The sequence below is a fragment of the Tursiops truncatus genome, chromosome 2, assembly GCF_011762595.2.
Source record: "Tursiops truncatus isolate mTurTru1 chromosome 2, mTurTru1.mat.Y, whole genome shotgun sequence".
Lineage (NCBI taxonomy): Eukaryota > Metazoa > Chordata > Mammalia > Artiodactyla > Delphinidae > Tursiops > Tursiops truncatus.
The window spans coordinates 31,645,244-31,664,268 of record NC_047035.1 but is presented as its reverse complement, the minus strand read 5'-3'; the positions used below and the strand labels follow the sequence as shown (position 1 = coordinate 31,664,268).

The 19,025-nt window shown below is 39.9% G+C and overlaps 1 protein-coding gene and 1 non-coding gene across 2 annotated transcripts in view; one reads left to right on the top strand and one right to left on the bottom strand.

Moving 5' to 3' along the window:
* The window catches only part of LOC101316839 (disintegrin and metalloproteinase domain-containing protein 20), a 65,199-nt gene extending 55,698 nt beyond the window's left edge, over positions 1 to 9,501 (bottom strand). The window contains 6 exon segments of the mRNA XM_019922000.3: positions 1,528 to 1,643; positions 3,075 to 3,183; positions 3,490 to 3,572; positions 5,187 to 5,278; positions 6,346 to 6,505; positions 9,344 to 9,501. Coding sequence (XP_019777559.3) covers positions 1,528 to 1,643; positions 3,075 to 3,183; positions 3,490 to 3,572; positions 5,187 to 5,278; positions 6,346 to 6,505; positions 9,344 to 9,365 — 582 coding nt within the window. The 5' untranslated portion in view covers positions 9,366 to 9,501.
* Positions 9,502 to 15,149: 5,648 nt separating this feature from the next.
* On the top strand, positions 15,150 to 15,222 carry TRNAW-CCA (transfer RNA tryptophan (anticodon CCA)). The gene has a single exon. It is a non-coding gene; the product is annotated as a tRNA-Trp (tRNA).
* The last annotated feature ends 3,803 nt before the right edge of the window (positions 15,223 to 19,025 follow it).

Here is a 19,025-nt window from a genome sequence, read left to right as displayed (position 1 = left end):
GAAAAAGAAGTACTAAGAGGGAAGTTTATAGCAATAAATCCTACATTAAAAAGGAAAGATCGCAAACAACCTAACTTTACACCTCAAGAAACTAGACAAAGAACACACTGAGGGATTTTCTTGGTTTCTGAGTATGTGTTCATTGATCATCTTTCATGTTTTTGGTTTTGCATTTTCTGTTCCCATTTTCTAGATCAGCACTGCCCAAAATATAATGTGAGCCACAAATACAAGCTATATATGTAATTTAAATTTTTCTAGTAGTCACATTTTCAGAAAGAAACAGATGAATTTTATTATTTTTAACCAAATGTATCTAAAAGAGTATCACTGACATATAATCAATATTTTTAACTATTAATGAAATATTTTATAAATTTTTTGTACTAAGTGCTTGAACCCAGTATGTATTTCACACATAACACAACTCAGTTTGGACTAGCTGTGTTTCAAATGCACAATAGTCACATGTGCCTAGGGGCTACTGTACTGTGCAGTTCTAGGTGTTCTGCCACGAATGGCCAACCACACCTAACCTCTTACACTCTGTAGTCACTACTCATCATCTTACACAGAGCTATAATTCATTTATTTATTTATTCAACAGACATTGTTTCATCTTCACGCGCAATTCATGAGATTTCTCTAAACTGGCTTTTTGGTCCTGAGTTCCAACTGTGGCCCCTGCTCCCTTCACCACCACGTCACCATTCCAACAGTACACCTCATCCAGTAGAGTCAGGGAAGGGGGAAGGAAAGGCCTATTCTAAAGTCATCTCAGGGTGTGAAAAATCTCAGTCTAAAACAACCCTTGAAAATCTCTTAAATAGGCCCTCCACAGGAAAAACATGACCTTGTGTGTACACAGCCCTGTAAAGATAAGTAAGAGCTGAGGCAAACCATAAGAATAACATGTTCACATATTCCATCTCACACTTACTTCTCTGCAAAAGCTCATTTAGTACCACAGTACGTGGACCTGCTATTGCTGTTGGAATGCCCAAGACAACATAATGGAATTCATATAGCTCCAATGTATGTTATAAGTCTATTTATTATTACTCCTGCCTCCTCCATTTATCATGCCAAACCCTCCACATCAAATGTACTATTCTTTTTATTACAAAGTTTTTATTATTCTATCATTTAAGGACTTAAATACCCTCTACATCAGGGTGGAAGGCAGCACGTACAGTAAAAACAGCATGAGTTTCAAATTCTAGTTTTGTTACCATCTATGACACTTTCAGCAACCTTCTGAATGAGAATATTATTATATTCAGTCCTCACAGTTTACGAAGATTCAATAAGGAATTAAACTTAAGCGCACGGAACAGTACTAATTCCATTCCCTTTACCACCTCCTCCATTAAGTCCTTGAGAAACCTTTCTTTGATTCAGAGATCATTTTTTTAACTAACAAGGAAAATCAGTATTTTTAGGTCACATCTGAAACAGTCCTCAATTAAAAATAAATATGCCAGGAAAAAGTGTTGAATCAAAATTAACCACACGCATTCTCATTACCTGCACAAATCTGGGTGGAAATTTTTGTCTAAGGTCTAGGAGTAAAGCATCCACACGCTGTCTCTGGAAAATAGAGCTCGGTTCTTCTTTCCTTTTGACTTTAGGTTTGACTTTATCTATTAAAATATAAGGTCCAAATCAAAACATTGTCTAAACTACTTTGGTGCCTTATTATTTCACAAATCTTTGTCTGCCATGAATATATTCAAATTTTATTATTTTTAATGGCTGCTATTCCAAAGATAATCCCCCCAAATACGTTAAACATAACATATACAGAGAAGCATTCAAACTCTCCCTCTGAAATGAGGTTAAAATTCTAACATTTAAAAAGCTGATCTATCTTTCAAAGACATTTCGGTTTTAGCATGTAAACATGGATAAACATCGTTCTTATGTTTCCATAATTACTTAATTATGGAAAACTTTAAGGCTAAATTTTCCATAATTACCTAAGTCACATTCAGATTATTGGTTTGAAATTATCTTGTGTATATTTTAAGTGTATTAAACAGACTTTTCCCGCAAAACCTAATAGGTACAAATGGAAAATGCAACTTTCATAAACTCAAGTAACCATACTCAATTATGAAGACTATAATCCACTGAAAAAAACAGGACAAACCAAACAACAGAAGATCATAAAGACAAGAGAGAAAAGAACTTGCAAGAAAAATTATGAAGCTAATCACGTGTGGGATTTTCCCTGGGAGGGGAGTGTGCTGGTGGACTGTCTATAAAGATAGGGTTCCAGTTAAGTTTTACTCCAAACATTTCATTAGGGTAGGGGCAAAGAGCTCTTGGGAGAAGTTTATTCAACTGATGCAAACTTTCCTAAGTCAAATGTTGTCGCCGGGACCTACTATTACGAATAAATATAACTGTATCTCAAAGACCATTCATTCCACGGGTCTGAATTTTATTTAAAGGCTACCTTTTCCATAGTAATTCATTCTAAGTGTCTATTTCTCTAGAAAGAAATGCAGAATATAGGTATACTGCTATAGATACATTTCTAGAAGTACTTTTATTAGTAAAATATGGTACAGAACAAGTAGCAGATTAGCAGCTATGGCAACTAGAGGACCTGGCATCACGACAGGCGGTAACATAGAAAGATCAGAAAACAGACTGTTCATCTGGAGATAGGGCTTTAAGAGCATCTCCCCTATTTCAAAAACTTGGAAGACTTGGGTTCCAGATTTCAAGATGACTCAACAGTTTGGTAAGCAGGAAATATCATCATTACTCATTCCTCATCACTGATTTCCCCTACATGTCCTAAATATTTTAAAACCTTGTATCAACTTATCAAAGATTATCATGTACCAAAGAGATTAAAATTTGTACCTGTTCCTATGGGAATGCTATTATTACCACATCTAGTTACATGAATCATAGCTCTGACAATGTCATCATCCTATGAAACCTTCCCACAGAGAAGTAAAACACAGCTAGAAATCATCAATAGCCATCTTCCGAAAGAAAGCAGCTTCATTCTCTGAGTAACAAAAAGTGTTTTAGGAGGGTCCCGGTGTCCCACCTACCTTGCTCTTCGTGATCTTTGAAGTGCCACCAATACCCTTTGGAAGGATGATATCGACAGTATGACATAGCTTCATCAAAAGCTGACTGAATGCCATGTACCACAGTAAGCTTAGAAAAAGAAAACAAATTCTGAATTTCTCATCAATCATCCAAAATTTACAAAGTGAACACAAAATATTACATATGCAAAGACAGTAAATCTTCTGCTTTTCAGAACCTGAATCACTATGTATCTAGGGGTGGTATATACTTTGAACATGGAGTTGGCCCACAGGAACCAATGCTTAAGATATTCTAATAGTCAACACTTTATACCAACGTACACAAGGGAGAGGAGTTCCTGTTTAATTCTCGGTAGCAAGGTAGTTCGGTTAGAAGTTTTCTTTAATGTTTAAAGTATGTAAAGACACTCACCACTCTAGAGTTTATAACTGATCCCAAGTCTGGTGCCTGATAGATCACTCCGGCAATAATATAGTAATCAGCCAGTGGGATAACTAAAGCAGCGAGGAAAAAAAATGTTTATCAATATAGCTATGCACACAAACTGCTAAATATATTTCCATAAAAAGAACAACTAAAGTTTAACATTTTCCCACACTAAAGCTTAAGGTAGGGTTTGGCAATTCCTGTTTTTGTAAATAAAGTTACATAGGAAAATAACCACACTCATTCATTTGCGTTATTATCTAAGGCCGCTATGGCACTAGTTGAATAGTTGTCTCAGAGACCATGAGGCTCCAAAGCCTAAAATATTTAGTCTCTGGACCTTCACAGAAAAAGTTTGCTAAAAAAAACGTTTGCCCTAGGAGCAGTGCTTCTTAAACTTTAACGTGCTTTTGAATCACCTGAGTATCTTGTTAAAATCAGATTCTTACTCAGTAGGGACGATGCATTTCTAACAAGTTCCTAAGTGATCCGATGCTGCTGTCAGTCAACCACACTTTGGGGAATAAGACCTTAGAGCAAGAGAGATTTAGGGCCCAGGATGAAGATACCAGACACACTGAACTTGCCTCTGTGCCCCAGTCCGAGGTCCTACGGAATAAAACAGCGGCTAGTGAGGCTGGTGCCATCTTCTGTCGCTTCTGTACCTGGAACCCTTCCATCATGGAACTCTTGTCCCCAGCCTTGTCTTTGTTCTAAGTTTCTCTGGGCAGGGACTCTAGATCTTTGACTTTTTTTTTTTTAATTAATTTATCTTTATTTATTTATTTTTGGCTGTGTTTGGTCTTTGTTGCAGTGTGCGGGCTTCTCATTGTGGTGGCTTCTCTTGTTGCGGAGCGTGGGCTCTAGGTGCTCGGGCTTCGGTAGTCGTGCCTCACGGGCTCTAGGGCGCAGGCTCTGTAGTTGTGCCACACAGGCTTAGTTGCTCTGCGGCATGTGGGATCTTCCCGGACCAGGGCTCGAACCCATGTCCCCTGCACTGGCAGGCGGATTCTTAACCACTGCGCCACCAGGGAAGTCCTAGATCTTTGACTTTGAAAGTAAATTTGGATTCTTGACTCTGGAACCACAACTTCAGTAGCAAGTCATTCTCTGGAATCAATACTAGGGTGAAGGTTATTCTCAAAGGTCTTGATGAGAGTATCTAATTTAAGAGATGTAGCTGGTCATCTCTGGAATAGGTGACTAGCTCTTTGATTGAAAATCAAGTCTGAATTCTATACTTTTCGGTATGATTTCTAAAGCAAGTTTTTGTCTGGTAATTTTGATTGAATGTATCAATGAGGATTTTCCATTGATCTTTTATGAATTTGGTGCAACTGCATCTGCCAAGAATTAAACCTGATTTCCTTCTGAGAGACTAGAATTTGACAGGCAGAGGACGTCTACATGATCAGCCCTCAATAAAAATTCTGGACTCAGAGTCTCAAACGGTCTTCCCTGAGCTCTGAGCAGACATAGTACACACTGCATTTCACTACTAGAGGGAAGGTGCACTTGGTGTGGCCCCTCACAGAAGGGAAAGCATAGGAAGCCTACACATGGATTCCTACAAATCCCTAAAACAGAACCCAATCCACAAAAATAAGAACATATATAGCTCAGGAGTAAATAAATCATGGTATTTTAAGAAGAAAATAATGCCTAAAGTTTACATATTTTACCTTGAGTAGGGGACTGCCGCTGTTGCTTTCGAATGATAAAAAGAATGGGCTCTTGGGCATGTAAAAGGATGTATTCCACTCCAACCATCTGACTGAAAACAGGACACAGACACTCAGAGATCTATGAATGCCCTACAAACAATTCTCTAGAACATTCAAATTATCACATAAAAGTATAGCAACATTGTAAACAGGATAAAACTGCCTATGTTTGATATGAAAAATTGGCTGTTCAATAAAACTGGCTATTTTTCCCAGGTAGGTGGGGCTCAAATAAAGTAAGATTTCGTTTTTAAACAACAACAAAATTTCTCTACAAAAATTCATGATGAACTTAAATCGGAGTATTTTCAGTCATGAGAGTACAATGAACCTACATTTCAAAACAGGCAACCAAAATACCAGGATGCTTCCTGACCAAGGAGATCTATAAATATATATAAAATATTAAAATATACATGAACACTACACCTGTCTTAATATAGATCACTACTATATATTGTACCCAACCAGAAAACATCAAAAACCTTATCCTCACCCCCAACATATTTTTTCCTGACATACTATGTTTAAAAGCAACACCAAGGTATCTCAGTAAATGTAAATATTTACCTCAAAACAAAAGCTATTTAAAATACCAGAAATTTAATTTCTTAGAACCCCTGCTCTCCATGTTTAGCTGACAGATGAAAAACTTCATTACACAGTTGTTTCAGAAACTTTTATAATAGTAATGAATTATTTAGCATCCCAAGTCTGAAGAATCTTGCTAAATTTGGCTAAAATTTTATTTGTCAAACAAAGAAAAATCTACTATAAACTCGACTATGGTTTAAGACATCAAATTACATGTAGAGGAGACAACATATATAGTTACCTGGTTAAGGTAACAGTTGCATTGCGGAAATCAATGAGATTTACATCTAAACCTCATAGTTACATTTTAACTAGACAGTAATATGTGCAGTTATAAAGAAAAGACTTCCCAGGTTACAAGTGACTACTAATAATTCCTTTGCATGTCAAATCTGCACAAACCCAAACAAAACTCCGGTTCTTCCAACACTTCTACTCTGTACTTCATGATTCACAGCTTGAAAGAACTATTCATTACAAAATCTGCAGTTGGCAAAAATGCTACCTTCTTATAATAACTTACTTTAAGTGTTCTAATGTTAGCCTCTGCATTTTGACCACTTCATTATTACATGTTCTGTCATAAAAAGGATTACTTCTTTCTGAAAAGTAATCCAGGACACTTCCACTGTTCAAAATAGGGATCCAGGAACTGTCAACCCAAGAGATTCCCAGCAGATTATCTATAGAAAAGAAACAAAATGATAAAGGATGAGAAAAGAGAAAAAAATCCAATCCAACAAACATTTATTATGCATATAATGTAGGAGGCACTATGAATATAAGGATGACGTGGATCCTAACCTACATACCCTCACAGTCCCGCAGAAGAGCTAAGTATGCAAGAAAGCAATGACAACACAAGATCCATAATAAAGGTATGAATAAATGTGTTATGAGAGCACAGTGGAGCAAGCAGAATACCTTACCTGAGGGAACAGGAATGGTTTTTCATGGGATGAGGAGGAGGTGGGTTTTAGCACTATATGTTAAAGAATAAATAGAGGCTCACCATGGAGAAAAGAGAGGCAAAGTAATTCCAAGCAGAGGTAATGCATATACAAAGGTAGGGAAATATAAAGAATATTATATGTTTAATTGGGAGATTCTGATTGACATATATACACTAATATGTATAAAATAGATAACTAATGAGCCTGCTGTATAAAAAATAAATAAAATTCAAAGATTCAATAAATAAATAAAAGTACATTATATGTTTAAAGAATAACTCAATTAGGTGAAGAAGTTATAGGATTTGAAATCTAGAGAGGTCTTTCAAAATATCGGAAATCCTGAGTTTTTATAATGTTGGCAACTAATTCAAAAATTTTCAAACAATATGTATGCCAAAGAAAACACATCCATCGCCACTAATGGGAGATCTTCCAATTAAAGAGACAGAAATAAGTTAGGAATCTATTATTATAGATGAGATAATAATTATGTAAAAGGGGCAAATGAAAAGTAGAATGCCCTTAATTACAGCCATACAATTTCACATTTTAAAGAATTAAACTTTAAATTTTTCAAAATGGAAAAAGAAAACAAAGACATGATAAGTAGGGCTAGATAGCTTTAATTAATGAGCTTTTATTGGGTACTGGCTGCAATGTTTCATACCACTGACAGTACTAAATCCCACTAGCTGTAAGTCATGAAACATCAAATTGCCTATATAATTACTGGTTGAAGAAGGAAGAATGGAAAAGTTCAACCTCCCCATGCCTTAGTTTTCTCATCTATAAAATAGGGATTATAATAGTATCTGCATGCTAGATTATATATGTAAAATGCTTAGTACATTGTAATAACCCAATAAATGTTCATTATGATGATGGTGGTAGTGCTGGTAGTCAATTTCTTTTAAGATTAATATGAACAAACTTATTTCTGGCTTAACCAAAGGCTGTCCTAGTTTGTGCCTCTTTTTTTTTCTAGTTTATGCACTTCTAAAAAATATAGAAACGTCTTTCATTCTAAAAAGGTATAGGTTTACTAGATATTCAAATGGTCAAGCTAGATTAAACTCATTTTAAATGTCACTAATCTCTGCAAAGCCTTTCTCTACTTTGCAAGGCAGAAATAATGGTTTCTTTCTCTACGTCCTCATAGCGGTTTTTATATAGTTTTATAATTGATTATTAATAACCCACAAGTACAAATGTTTTCCCATTAAATGCTGAGTTTTTTAAGGAACTGGGGCTGTGGGTTACTCATCAGAACTAGCACAGGACCTGTTTGGTAAGAATTAGAAAATGTTTATTAATTCATGATTAAGGGCTAAGGACATAAATTTACACACACTCCAGTATCCAAGTATGTTCAGTTACAAACTAGTTAACTGGGGTTAAGAGGGTGGTGTGTGGCTGTGAAATAGGATATATTAGTTCTCCTACATAGAAGCTACCTGTGACCACAGCCCAATAGACTACACTACCAAAACAAGCAGACTCCAACTACTTCTTACCATCTCCACTGTTACCACCCTAGTCTGAGCCACCCCCAACTCCCCATGCATTACAAAAATGCCTTCCTAACCGGTCTCCCCTCCTACAGTGTTCTCAGCAGTCAAGGTGATCCTAAAAAAAAGTAAGTCAGGTTACGTTCATCCCTTCTGGTCAAAACCCTCCAGTGGTTCTCTATTTTACTCAGAGGACAAGCCAAAGGCCTTACCACGGCCTACTATTCCTGTATGAACAAGCCACCACACCAATTCTCTCTCTGACCTCATCTACTTCCCGCCTCCTCGCTCACTGTGCTTCAGCCATACTGGCCCCCTTGCTGTTCTTCTGACATGTTCCCACCTTAGAGCCTTTGCAATGGACCTAACAAGTCTAAATAAAAAGTAAAAAGTTATGAAAGCTAAACAGCCTCGTGGACTAAATGGTCCTCTTTTGTATTCAGTAGCAAGGGAGAGCATACTGACATGGCTCTAAGACAGCTCTCTAACAGTCAGCAAGTAATGAAATTAGGTACTTGATATTCTCACTTATAACGAAAGACAAACATATAGTAAACATTATCCAGAACTGCTGAAGATCACTGGACATTTTGACAATATATAAATGACAATATATTTGGAATATGTGTGCTAGACTCCAATTTGGTTAATATAGAAAAAGGAACCTCAAACGTCAGCAATAAGGTAGGCCCCAGGCCAAGTGCCAAGAATGAACCAAACACTGTCGGCTCATGACCCCACCCCCTTCTCTGTCGTTCCTTCACCTGGACAGAACAGCCCCAATACTGCTGTAGAGATACGTACGTAGGACAACACCACAGGGCTCAAAGCCCAGAGCTTATTCCAATCCCTTCGTTTTGACTCTTCTAAGAGACTCCTGAAAAACTGCGAAAATCTAGGCAATTTTTCGACAGATTGGCGCTTTGGGTCGTTCACAGAAAACATTCCAAAGAGCTTGGGAGACATCACAAGGGAACCGGAATCTTGCCCCCAAGAGCTATAAATCCCTAAACCAGCTCCCAAACAATCAGGAAACAAAGGGGACAGCACAGGTTACCTCGGATATCCACCGCCGCCATAGTCCCAAAAGCGTCCTCAGGTTCTTCTTCCGGCGCAGAGTAAACGTAACAAGTCTGAGACGAAAGAGCTCGCTGCAGAGCAGAGGAATGTTAAGGAGGAACCAAAAGAGGGGAGGAGACTGCAAGGCCAGGAAGACAGGGCAGGGAAAAGGAAGAAGCGGAAAGAATAGGAGGTGGAGCGGGGCGGGGCTGAGGGGCGGGGCTGAGAGAGGGTGGGGCGGGGAAGAAGGGAGGAGCGGAGAGAAGGGGTGGGGCGGGGCTAGGAGGTGGAGCGGGGCAAGGAGGAGCGGGGAGGGATGGAGCCGGGAAGTAGAGTTGGGTTGGGGGGAGAGGGGTGGAACGAGGTAGAGAAGGGCGGGGCGGGGCTGGGAGGTGGAGCGCGGTGGGTAGGGAAGGGGTAAGAAGGGGAGGGAGAGGCTAGGAGCTGCTAGCAGGAAGGAGAGAGCAGCGCCAAAGGAGGGAGAGGTAGAGGCAGGGCATACTACCGGGGTAAAAATTTGGAGACTTTGAGGAAAAACAGAGTGAGCAGAGCCCTGCCCAACGTCCACCACTGAGGGATTCGAAAATTCGACCTTGGGCTTCCCTGGTGGCGCAGTGGTTGAGAGTCCGCCTGCCGAGGCAGGGGACGCGGGTTCGTGCCCCGGTCCGGGAAGATCCCACATGCCGCGGAGCGGCTGGGCCCGTGAGCCATGGCCGCTAAGCCTGCGCATCCGGAGCCTGTGCTCCGCAACGGGAGAGGCCACAACAGTGAAAGACTCGCGTACCGCAAAAAAAAAAAGAAAGAAAATTCGACCTTGATCTCCTGTGATCGTTTATAAGAACAAATTCTGATTGTGCAGAGTTGGGGGTGGTAACATCTTTCATTTTAAAAGCTCTTTCAGGTGTATCCAATGAACTGTTCAGTTTAGGAGCTACTGGCCGTTGTTTTTCACCCTACCTCAAGTGTGGGGATGGGCAGGACTAAGCAGGAAAAATTTGACAGTCATTAGCTTTTATGTGACTAAGCCCATTAAAAGTCTAAAGCCATTGAAGAAAATATTACATGCCTCAGAGACAAAATTTTCACAAGACAGGAAATGCTTCTGAAGCAAAATATTAAAAAGATTAAAAGAAAGGGAATACCCCTGGGTCCCTAAGTAAAGACCTAATGTCTGCATTCCGGCTAATCTGGGCTAGATAGCAAGATGCCAGAGAGGGAATAATTCTGTGAAATGCAGAAGCCATAGGAAGCCTTAGAAAGATTTTCAGGCTCCATAAAAGCAAAATGATGAGGATATCTGCAAGCAAGACCCAGATGCCAAGAAGAGAACCTGCAAATCTGAAGAAGCCCTTTTCATGGTGATGAAGTGTTAGTGCCTGTATCTGTTCCAAAACTTAGGTACTATGAAGGTTCCCCCAGAATTTAACCACAAAACAGAGGTAAGGGGGTGGGGGACCATGAATTTATTGGAATTTTCTACCTCATAGACTGGGAATTCAAAAATTTTAACTCTAAGTGGCATACAAATATATTGCTTTGTTATACTCCACTTTTTGAACTGGGATTTTATACTTGAGATGGTATGTATACAGTATGTGTCCCAATAAAAGCATGCACATGCACAGAGCAGAGTTTTCAAAGGAGAAAGGCCTGGTAGGGTCCTGGTGGAGAAGGCATTCCAAAACAGGGGTTATCATGTCCAATAAACAAAAGTGTGAAACATCAAGCTTTTTGTTTTGTTTTGTTGGTTCTGTTTTCTTGTGTTTTTATTAGAAGAGGATTAGGAAGAGGTACAACAGAACACAGATCTGTAGGTAATAAAACATATGGTAAGCATGGTAGGCCAGACCTGGGAGCTCAGCCTTTATCTTGTAGACAGTGGGAGAAATGTAATTGGGCTTCCATTTTAGAAAGATTGTCCAAGGAGCATGAGTTGAGGCATTTATAAGACTAAAAACAGGGAGTCCGTTTAGGAGACTCTTGCAAACTAAATGATGTCTACACTCATACAAAGGCAGCAGTAGCTGAGGGAAGAAAAAGGATGACAGATATTTAGGAGATAAAATCAAAAGGGAATTAGTGACTAGTAGATGAGCTTGAGGAAGGAAAGGCAGGAAACAAAAAATTATTCCCAGGATACTGCTTTATAAGACTAAGTGTTGTTAATCAAATTAGGAATAACAAGTAACAAGTAAGTAGGTGAAAAGGGGAGTAATGATTTTTTTTTTTTTTTTTTTTTGCGGTACGTGGGCCTCTCACTGTTGTGGCCTCTCCCGTTGCGGAGCACAGGCTCCAGACACGCAGGCTCAGCGGCCATGGCTCATGGGCCCAGCCGCTCCGCAGCATGTGGGATCTTCCCGGGACCAGGGCACAAACCCACGCCCCCTGCATCGGCAGGCGGACTCTCAACCACTGCGCCACCAGGGAAGCCCCATGATTTATCTTTGAACATGTCCATCTTATACATGAAGTGTCTGCAGGACATTCTGTATACTAGAGTTCCTTAGCCTTTGCATTATTGACGTTTGGGGCCAGATAATTCTTGGCTGTAAGTATGGGGAGCTGTCCTGTACATTGTAGAATGTTTAACAGCAATCCTGGCTTCTACCCACCAGATGCCAGTAACAGCAACCCCGTCCCAGTTATGATGACCAAAAATGTCTCCAGACATTACCAAATATCCCTGGAGGGCAAAACTGCCCCCAGTTCATAACCACTGCTTACAAAGGTATCTATAGTAGTATGAAGTCAAAGCAGAAAAGTTTCAGGAAGAGAGGAGTACTCACAGTGTGAAGCAGATATGTGAGATAAGGGCTACGAAGCAGGCATTGGATTCGGTAAATAGGAAGCCCCTAACAAGAATAGTTTTTGTGGAATGATGAGGGTCAGAGGAGAGTATGTTCAGGAGTGAAGGGAAGTGGCATTGGGTATAGTCTGTATTTTCAAGGCTGAGAGGGAAGCCTAGAGTGCTACCTGGAAGCTGTATGGACATAATAATACTGAAATGTGAATATGTGGATAGGCTAAGGTAAAAGACCCAGAGAAGATCTTCAATTACTCTTCAGCAAATTCATTCATTCATTCAGTCAGCCACCAATCATTTAATACCTACTCTGTGTTTTGCTCAGCTCTAGTTGCAGAGGATAAAGCAGTAAACAAAGCCTCTGACTTCAAGGAGTCAACAAGTCTGATGGAAAAGACAGACGATAAACAAGTACATAAATAAAGAAGAGCATTACAGACTGTGATAACAAAAATGGGGGGAGATGAGACAGCGATTAACTGGAGGAAGCCACTTTGGATACGATGGTCAGGACAGACCTCTCTGAGGAGGTGATATATCTGAGCTGATACCTGGAGGATGAGAATGAATCAGCCACATGAAGAGCTGGGGCTCAAGCTTTTCAAGCAGAGAGAAGAGCATACAGACCCTGCAGTGGAAAGTGGCTTGGTCTGGGAACCAGGAAAAGGCCAGTTTAAACTGAATCACATAAGTGAAGGAGGAATAGTGGGAAGAGACGAGGAAAGAAGGTAGGAGTCAGATGATAGATGGCCTTGTAAATAAGTTTTTTGTTTTTTGTTTTTTTGCAGTACGCGGGCCTCTCACTGTTGTGGCCTCTCCTGTGCGGAGCACAGGCTCCGGATGCGCAGGCTCAGCGGCCATGGCTCACGAGCCCAGCCGCTCCGCGGCATGTGGGATCTTCCCGGACTGGGGCACGAACCCGTGTCCCCTGCATCGGCAGGCGGGCTCTCAACCACTGCGCCACCAGGGAAGCCCAATAAGTTATTTTTTTATTCAAAGGAAATGAGAAGCTATTAAAGACTTTAAGGGGTAGAATGCCACAAAGGTATTAGTTCTAACTGGAAATTTGCACTGGATGTCAAAAATAGTTGCTGTTTATTGAGCCACTTACTATGGATCAGGCACTGTGCCAAGCCCTTTGATGAATTACCTAGTTTTCCCCTAACAATTTTATGAGGCAGATGCTATTATTACTCCCATTTTGCAGATGAGGAGACTGAATGAGGCAGATGAATTAGCTGCTCACAAATTATTATCTATGTGAGTACATCGTTGATCTACGTTTTCCACTCCCCTTGTATCTAGATGTAGCTACCTAGGTAGTTCTCATCAATGGAATATGGATGGAAGTGATTAGTGTCATCCCCAGGCCAAGCTGCTCAAAAGCATGGGTGCCTTTTCCACTCTCTCTCTCTGCTTCCACTTGGTAGATATCACAGAGACCTTCAAGTCATGGATTGAACATGGGGAGAGCCAGGATCTCTGAATGGCTGACCATGGTGCTGAACCTCCCTGCTGACCTACATCGGACCTTGATAAAAATAAGAAATAAGGTTTTATTGTGTTAAACCACCCCCCAACAGACACACACAATTTGCTTTGTACTCTCTCTTCTATAAAGTCAATAATGGTGATGTAATCTACTCCCTCTTCTGTAGGATATGCTAAAAATTTGTACCTGCCTCCCCTATATACAATATGGCCCTTTGAGGCTTTGTGGTTTGGGGACTTACATCATTTGACATGCAAGTGTTAGAGTGCAAATGAAAGAGAAAAACAAAAAGCTCTTCAGTAAGAGGGTAGGAATGATTTTCTGATTGGTTAAAAGAAATTCATAGCACATTAGAAACAATTACCTGCTCGCACCTTCCTCCATATGGCTACGATCTAGATTCCTCACATAGGTGCCTTTTAAATACTTGACACACTGCTCCTCTTTACCATGTTTTACCTTCTTTAACATTCTCTCCAATAGTCTAAATTCACACACATCATATCCTCCCACTTCTTTACCTGTGTGCCCTTCTTTATAGGGATACCTCTATAATTCCAGGGCCTGAATTAAGACTCTTTCCTAAAAAGAAGTTCTCTAGACTGTAAACTCCACAAGGACACGGTCAGGTATGTGTTTGCCTGATATAATTGATCTAGTCCCTGGCATGGTGTCTTCCATGTACTAGGTGCTCGACAAATATTTGTTGAATTAACAAATCATGTATAAATGAATGGATGATACAATGGCCCTCAGATCAATAACAAACTTCTGCATTTCAATAATGGATAAATGTAATGGGATTGTTAAATGGAAATGGATTTATGGGAAGTTATAAGAAAGCTTAAAATCTCTCTTGATCTTAGAACAATGTAGAACAAACAACAACAACTTCATTTATGCTAATGTTCTGGAAATCCACAGAATAAAAAGAAAAACACAAGATTGTATTTTGTGTGATATCCTACCAGAAAAATGTTCTAGGAAATATTAAAGTTGTGTGAGTTTTTTCTTTCTTATTTAATGAGCAAAAAGCCAGCTACTTCAAAATACAGAACAGGACAGAAAATCACCTCAGAATTACTTAGGAGGTATCTCTGAAAAGTTACCCTGGAACCTCTGGGAATGGACTTGATGGTCCATGGAGAGATATGTTACCAAATATTTCGTATTTTAAGGGTTGTGAGAAAATCTACACTACCCCTGCATGGCAAATACCAAAACCTGACCCTGGGCAGTACCTCTGAAGGCAGCTGTTCACCTTAGGAATTAGCTATAATTGTAGACCAAAAAACCCGATCACTAAGAGTTCAACCCTAGAATCCCAAACATAGAGTACAGATAGGCTTAGTCCAGAAGAAACAGAATCTTCTTCCCTCCAAGAACCTCTCCTTGGATTTTGTTCCCATTGCAGGACAGTGGTCAAGTATCCATGAGACTGGGCAGTACTAAACCTCCAATAAGACTCCATGCAGCATCACAAAGAAATAGCAAAGGCTGACTGGGACTTCCCTGGTGGTCCAGTGGTTAAGACTCCAAGCTCCCAATGCAGGGGGCCCAGGTTCGATCCCTGGTCAGGGAACTAGATCCCACATGCATGCCGCAACTAAGAGTTCGCATGCACAACTAAGGAGCCCGGGAGCCGCAACTAAGGAGCTTGCCTGCCACAACTAAGACCCGGTGCAACCAAATAAAAATAAATACCAAAAATGTTATTTTAAAAAAATTGCAAAAGCTGACTAAATTGATTAGACTTCACTATGACATTCAAAGATGGCTAATAAGTCTCATCCTGTTGGGCGGAGCAGGCTGCTGAGCTGTTTTGTTAATTCTGGAGTGAAGCAAAGAGAGTATCCCAAAGAAGATCGTTAGCTAACCACAGCAACTAGGGCCCCAGAAAGTGATGCTGAAAGTCAAATTGCTATATCTCAAGTGACTATGCCAGCAAACCTTGGGAAAGGAGTGGCTGAGGCAATAGCTTGCAACTCTGCTGGTAGATTTTGCTTTACTCTTAGGGACCTACAAGTAAAGGATTTGGTAGTTTCCTCAATAAGATTACAGGAAAGAAAGAAGTAATTCCTAGGCCTTATTAGTGATAAAATTGTTCATAGTATTCTCATATTGTCTTCTTAATCTAGGCTATAGCTGTACATATGTCCCCATTTTTAATCATATCTTTTCTTCTTTTTTTTGATTAATGTCACTAATGATTTACCCAATTGGATTGTATTTTTTTTATAAATTTCTTTTTTTTTTTTTTACTTATTTACTTTTGGCTGTATTGGGTCTTCGTTGCTGCGCTCAGGCTTTCTCTAGTTGTGGCGAGCAGGGCTACTCTTCGTTGTGGTGCACGGACTTCTCACTGCTTCTCTTGTTGCAGAACACAGGCTCTATGCATGCAGGCTTCAGTAGTTGTGGCTCGCGGGCTCTAGAACACAGGCTCAGTAGTCATGGCACATGGGCTTAGTTGCTCCACGGCATGTGGGATCTTCCCAGACCAGGGCTCGAACCCGTGTCCCCTGCATTGGCAGGCGGATTCTTAACCACTGCGGCACCAGGGAAGCCCTGGATTGTATTTTTTAAAGAACAACATTTAGCTTTATTAACTCACTCTGTGGTATCTTTTCCTTCTCTCTCTCTCTCTCTCTCTCTCTCTCTCTCTCTCTCGGTATCTTTTTCTATTTCACTTATTTCTGCTTTTATTTTTTTTTCTTTCCTTCCTTCTACTTTCTTTGGCTTTATTCTGTTGTTCATTTCCTAATTTCTTGGGATGAACATTTAGTTCATTACTTTTCAGCCTCTACTTATTTCTTCAATAAGCATGTAAGGCTATAAATTTTCCTTGAAGAAACCTTTTCACTGTATACCTCAAGATTTGAAGTATAGTGTTTTCATTATCATTTGTTCAGTGTTCTTTAAGTTTTAATTCAGTTTATTCTTTGACACATGAGTTACTTATATGTATTTTTTTAACTTCCAAATCTATGGCATTTTAAAATTTATCTTTTTGTTGCTAGCATCTAACTTAATTGCATTGTTTTCAGAGAACATGTTCTCTATAATAATGTTCTCTATAATAATGTTCTCTATAATAATATTCTTTGATATTTGTTTAGGTTTGCTTTATGCCTTATATGATCATGTATGCTTAAGAAGGAAATGCATCCTTTGAGTGTTGGTTACAGAATCTGGAAGCATTAGACACCCCCAACATCTCAAAACTATCTTTTTCTGGTCTCCATAGCATTACCTTCCTAACATTTCTGCTGCCTCTCAGACCATTCCTTTTCTACTTCTTACATTGGCTTCTCTTCCTCTATTTTACCCTCAAATTCTCTAATCCTTAGTTCCATGTCTCATTGTTTCTATCTTCCTGCTTTTCACTTTCCTCTCTAGATGATCCAGTTCACACTGTGGCTTCAATTTCCATCTATGTTATCACGGTTTACAAAGTAGCCTAATCTAGATCTCTCTCCTAAGTTCTAGGAACATATTTGCAACTGCCTTCTGGACAGCTCCAACTTGCTGTTTTGCATCCCACACTGAAAGATTTTCACTCCTGCCTGTATTCTTTTTTTTTTTTTTTTTTTTTTTTGGCGGTACGCGGGCCTCTCACTGCTGTGGCCTCTCCCGTTGCGGAGCACAGGCTCTGGACGCGCAGGCTCAGCGGCCATGGCTCACGGGCCCAGCCGCTCTGTGGTATGTGGGATCCTCCCGGACCGGGGCACGAACCCGTGTCCCCTGCATCGGCAGGCGGACTCTCAACCACTGCGCCACCAGGGAAGCCCCTGCCTGTATTCTTGATCTTAGCTGAGAAACCTTGCCTCCCCTCTTCGTGACTTCACCAAATCTCGTCCATTCTCCTCAGGCACCTCCCTTGTATCAGGCTCCTCCTCTGCGTCACCATTGCTGCGCTTTTCATCTCAGCCCTCGTTCTGTCTTGCCTGAGCACTGTTGCTAGGGAAACTTTTCTTTGAAAAGTGTTTTCTTGTTCTAAAATCTCTACTGACTCCCTATTTTCTGCCGACAGAATGAAATGTAAGCGGGCCTCAACTTGCTTTTCAGCTTTATCTCCAAACCACAAACCACCACTCACACTCTGAATCCCTCCTACAATACTGAGCTTATCGAAGATTCCAGAACTGCGGAGGGTGTTTATGTCTTTGAACCCTTGGAAGTGGTTCTACCTGGAAACTTCGAATGCTATTCTCTCCCTTCCTTCACTCACGCTCTCAGCTCAGTATACAGGAGAGCAAATGTGCATGGGTACACGTGCACACACACACGAACACACACATTTACCTGGAAAAATCTGCCTATGTGTAAGCAAGATTAGAATGAGGGGAAAGGTTTATATTCTGGTTTTTTTTAAGTTTATTATTTTGCAGATGCTGCCAATGAGTGATGAATGTGATTTCGTTAGAGGGGAGTAGGTACAGGGAAAAGTCAGGAAATGGTTAATAAAATCTGTGTTTGCAGATAGTTCCCTTCTCTTTATCCTCTCTCTGCTGACTTAGGACATTTTCTTTAGATTCCACGAAATGATAACACGTCCATTTTCACTCCTTCTCAGACACCTAATTGCCCAGGTATTTAGATAACTCCATCTCCTAATCCACTTTCACGTTACTTTCCCTTGGGATTGGTTGCCTGGTAACTCTGATACCAAGCTTGCTTTCCTAGTAATTATGCTCTTCGTATTCTCCAATAATTATCTCCTGCTGAGTTTTCTTACAGTTTATTTCTAAATTTCATATATGTGGACCTAAGAAAATAATTTTATTTTCTTAGGGTCATGTATAAAGTGTATTTATATAGAACATTTACCAAATGTTTATTGGTAGAAGGAAAATTTCTGGGTTCATGTTCCATTTCCTGCCAGATAAAGTGACCCTTTGCTTCACAGACTATCTGTCCTTGTGAGTATGGCTTTATGAGAACCTGACATATAATGTGAGCCAATTCTTTACCTTCCTGTGAGTGCTCAACTGTAACATTCAATGTCATTTCACAGAACTGGATTAAAACAAGATAAAAAATTCACTAACAGCCAAATAAAACTTAAAAACAGAAAAAATGTATGAGATGATAGACTTTGTAATTAGTGTCTTTTCTTGTGTCTCCAGTCCATGCCAAAAGTTATTCCCAAGTTATATGCAAGAAAAGTATCAATGCATATCCTATTTGGATATGCCATATACCCATGTAAAATGTAAAACCAAATTATACATGTGCTAGCATTCAGGGCTTTGTTTTTTAACATGCTATATACAAACATGGAAATATCTGTCTGATTTGTGGACAAATCACGCAGAGAAACAATCTGTCTTCTCAGTGATCATTCATCTAATCATTTGTATTTATCTATTGAGCTGTCAGCGGTGG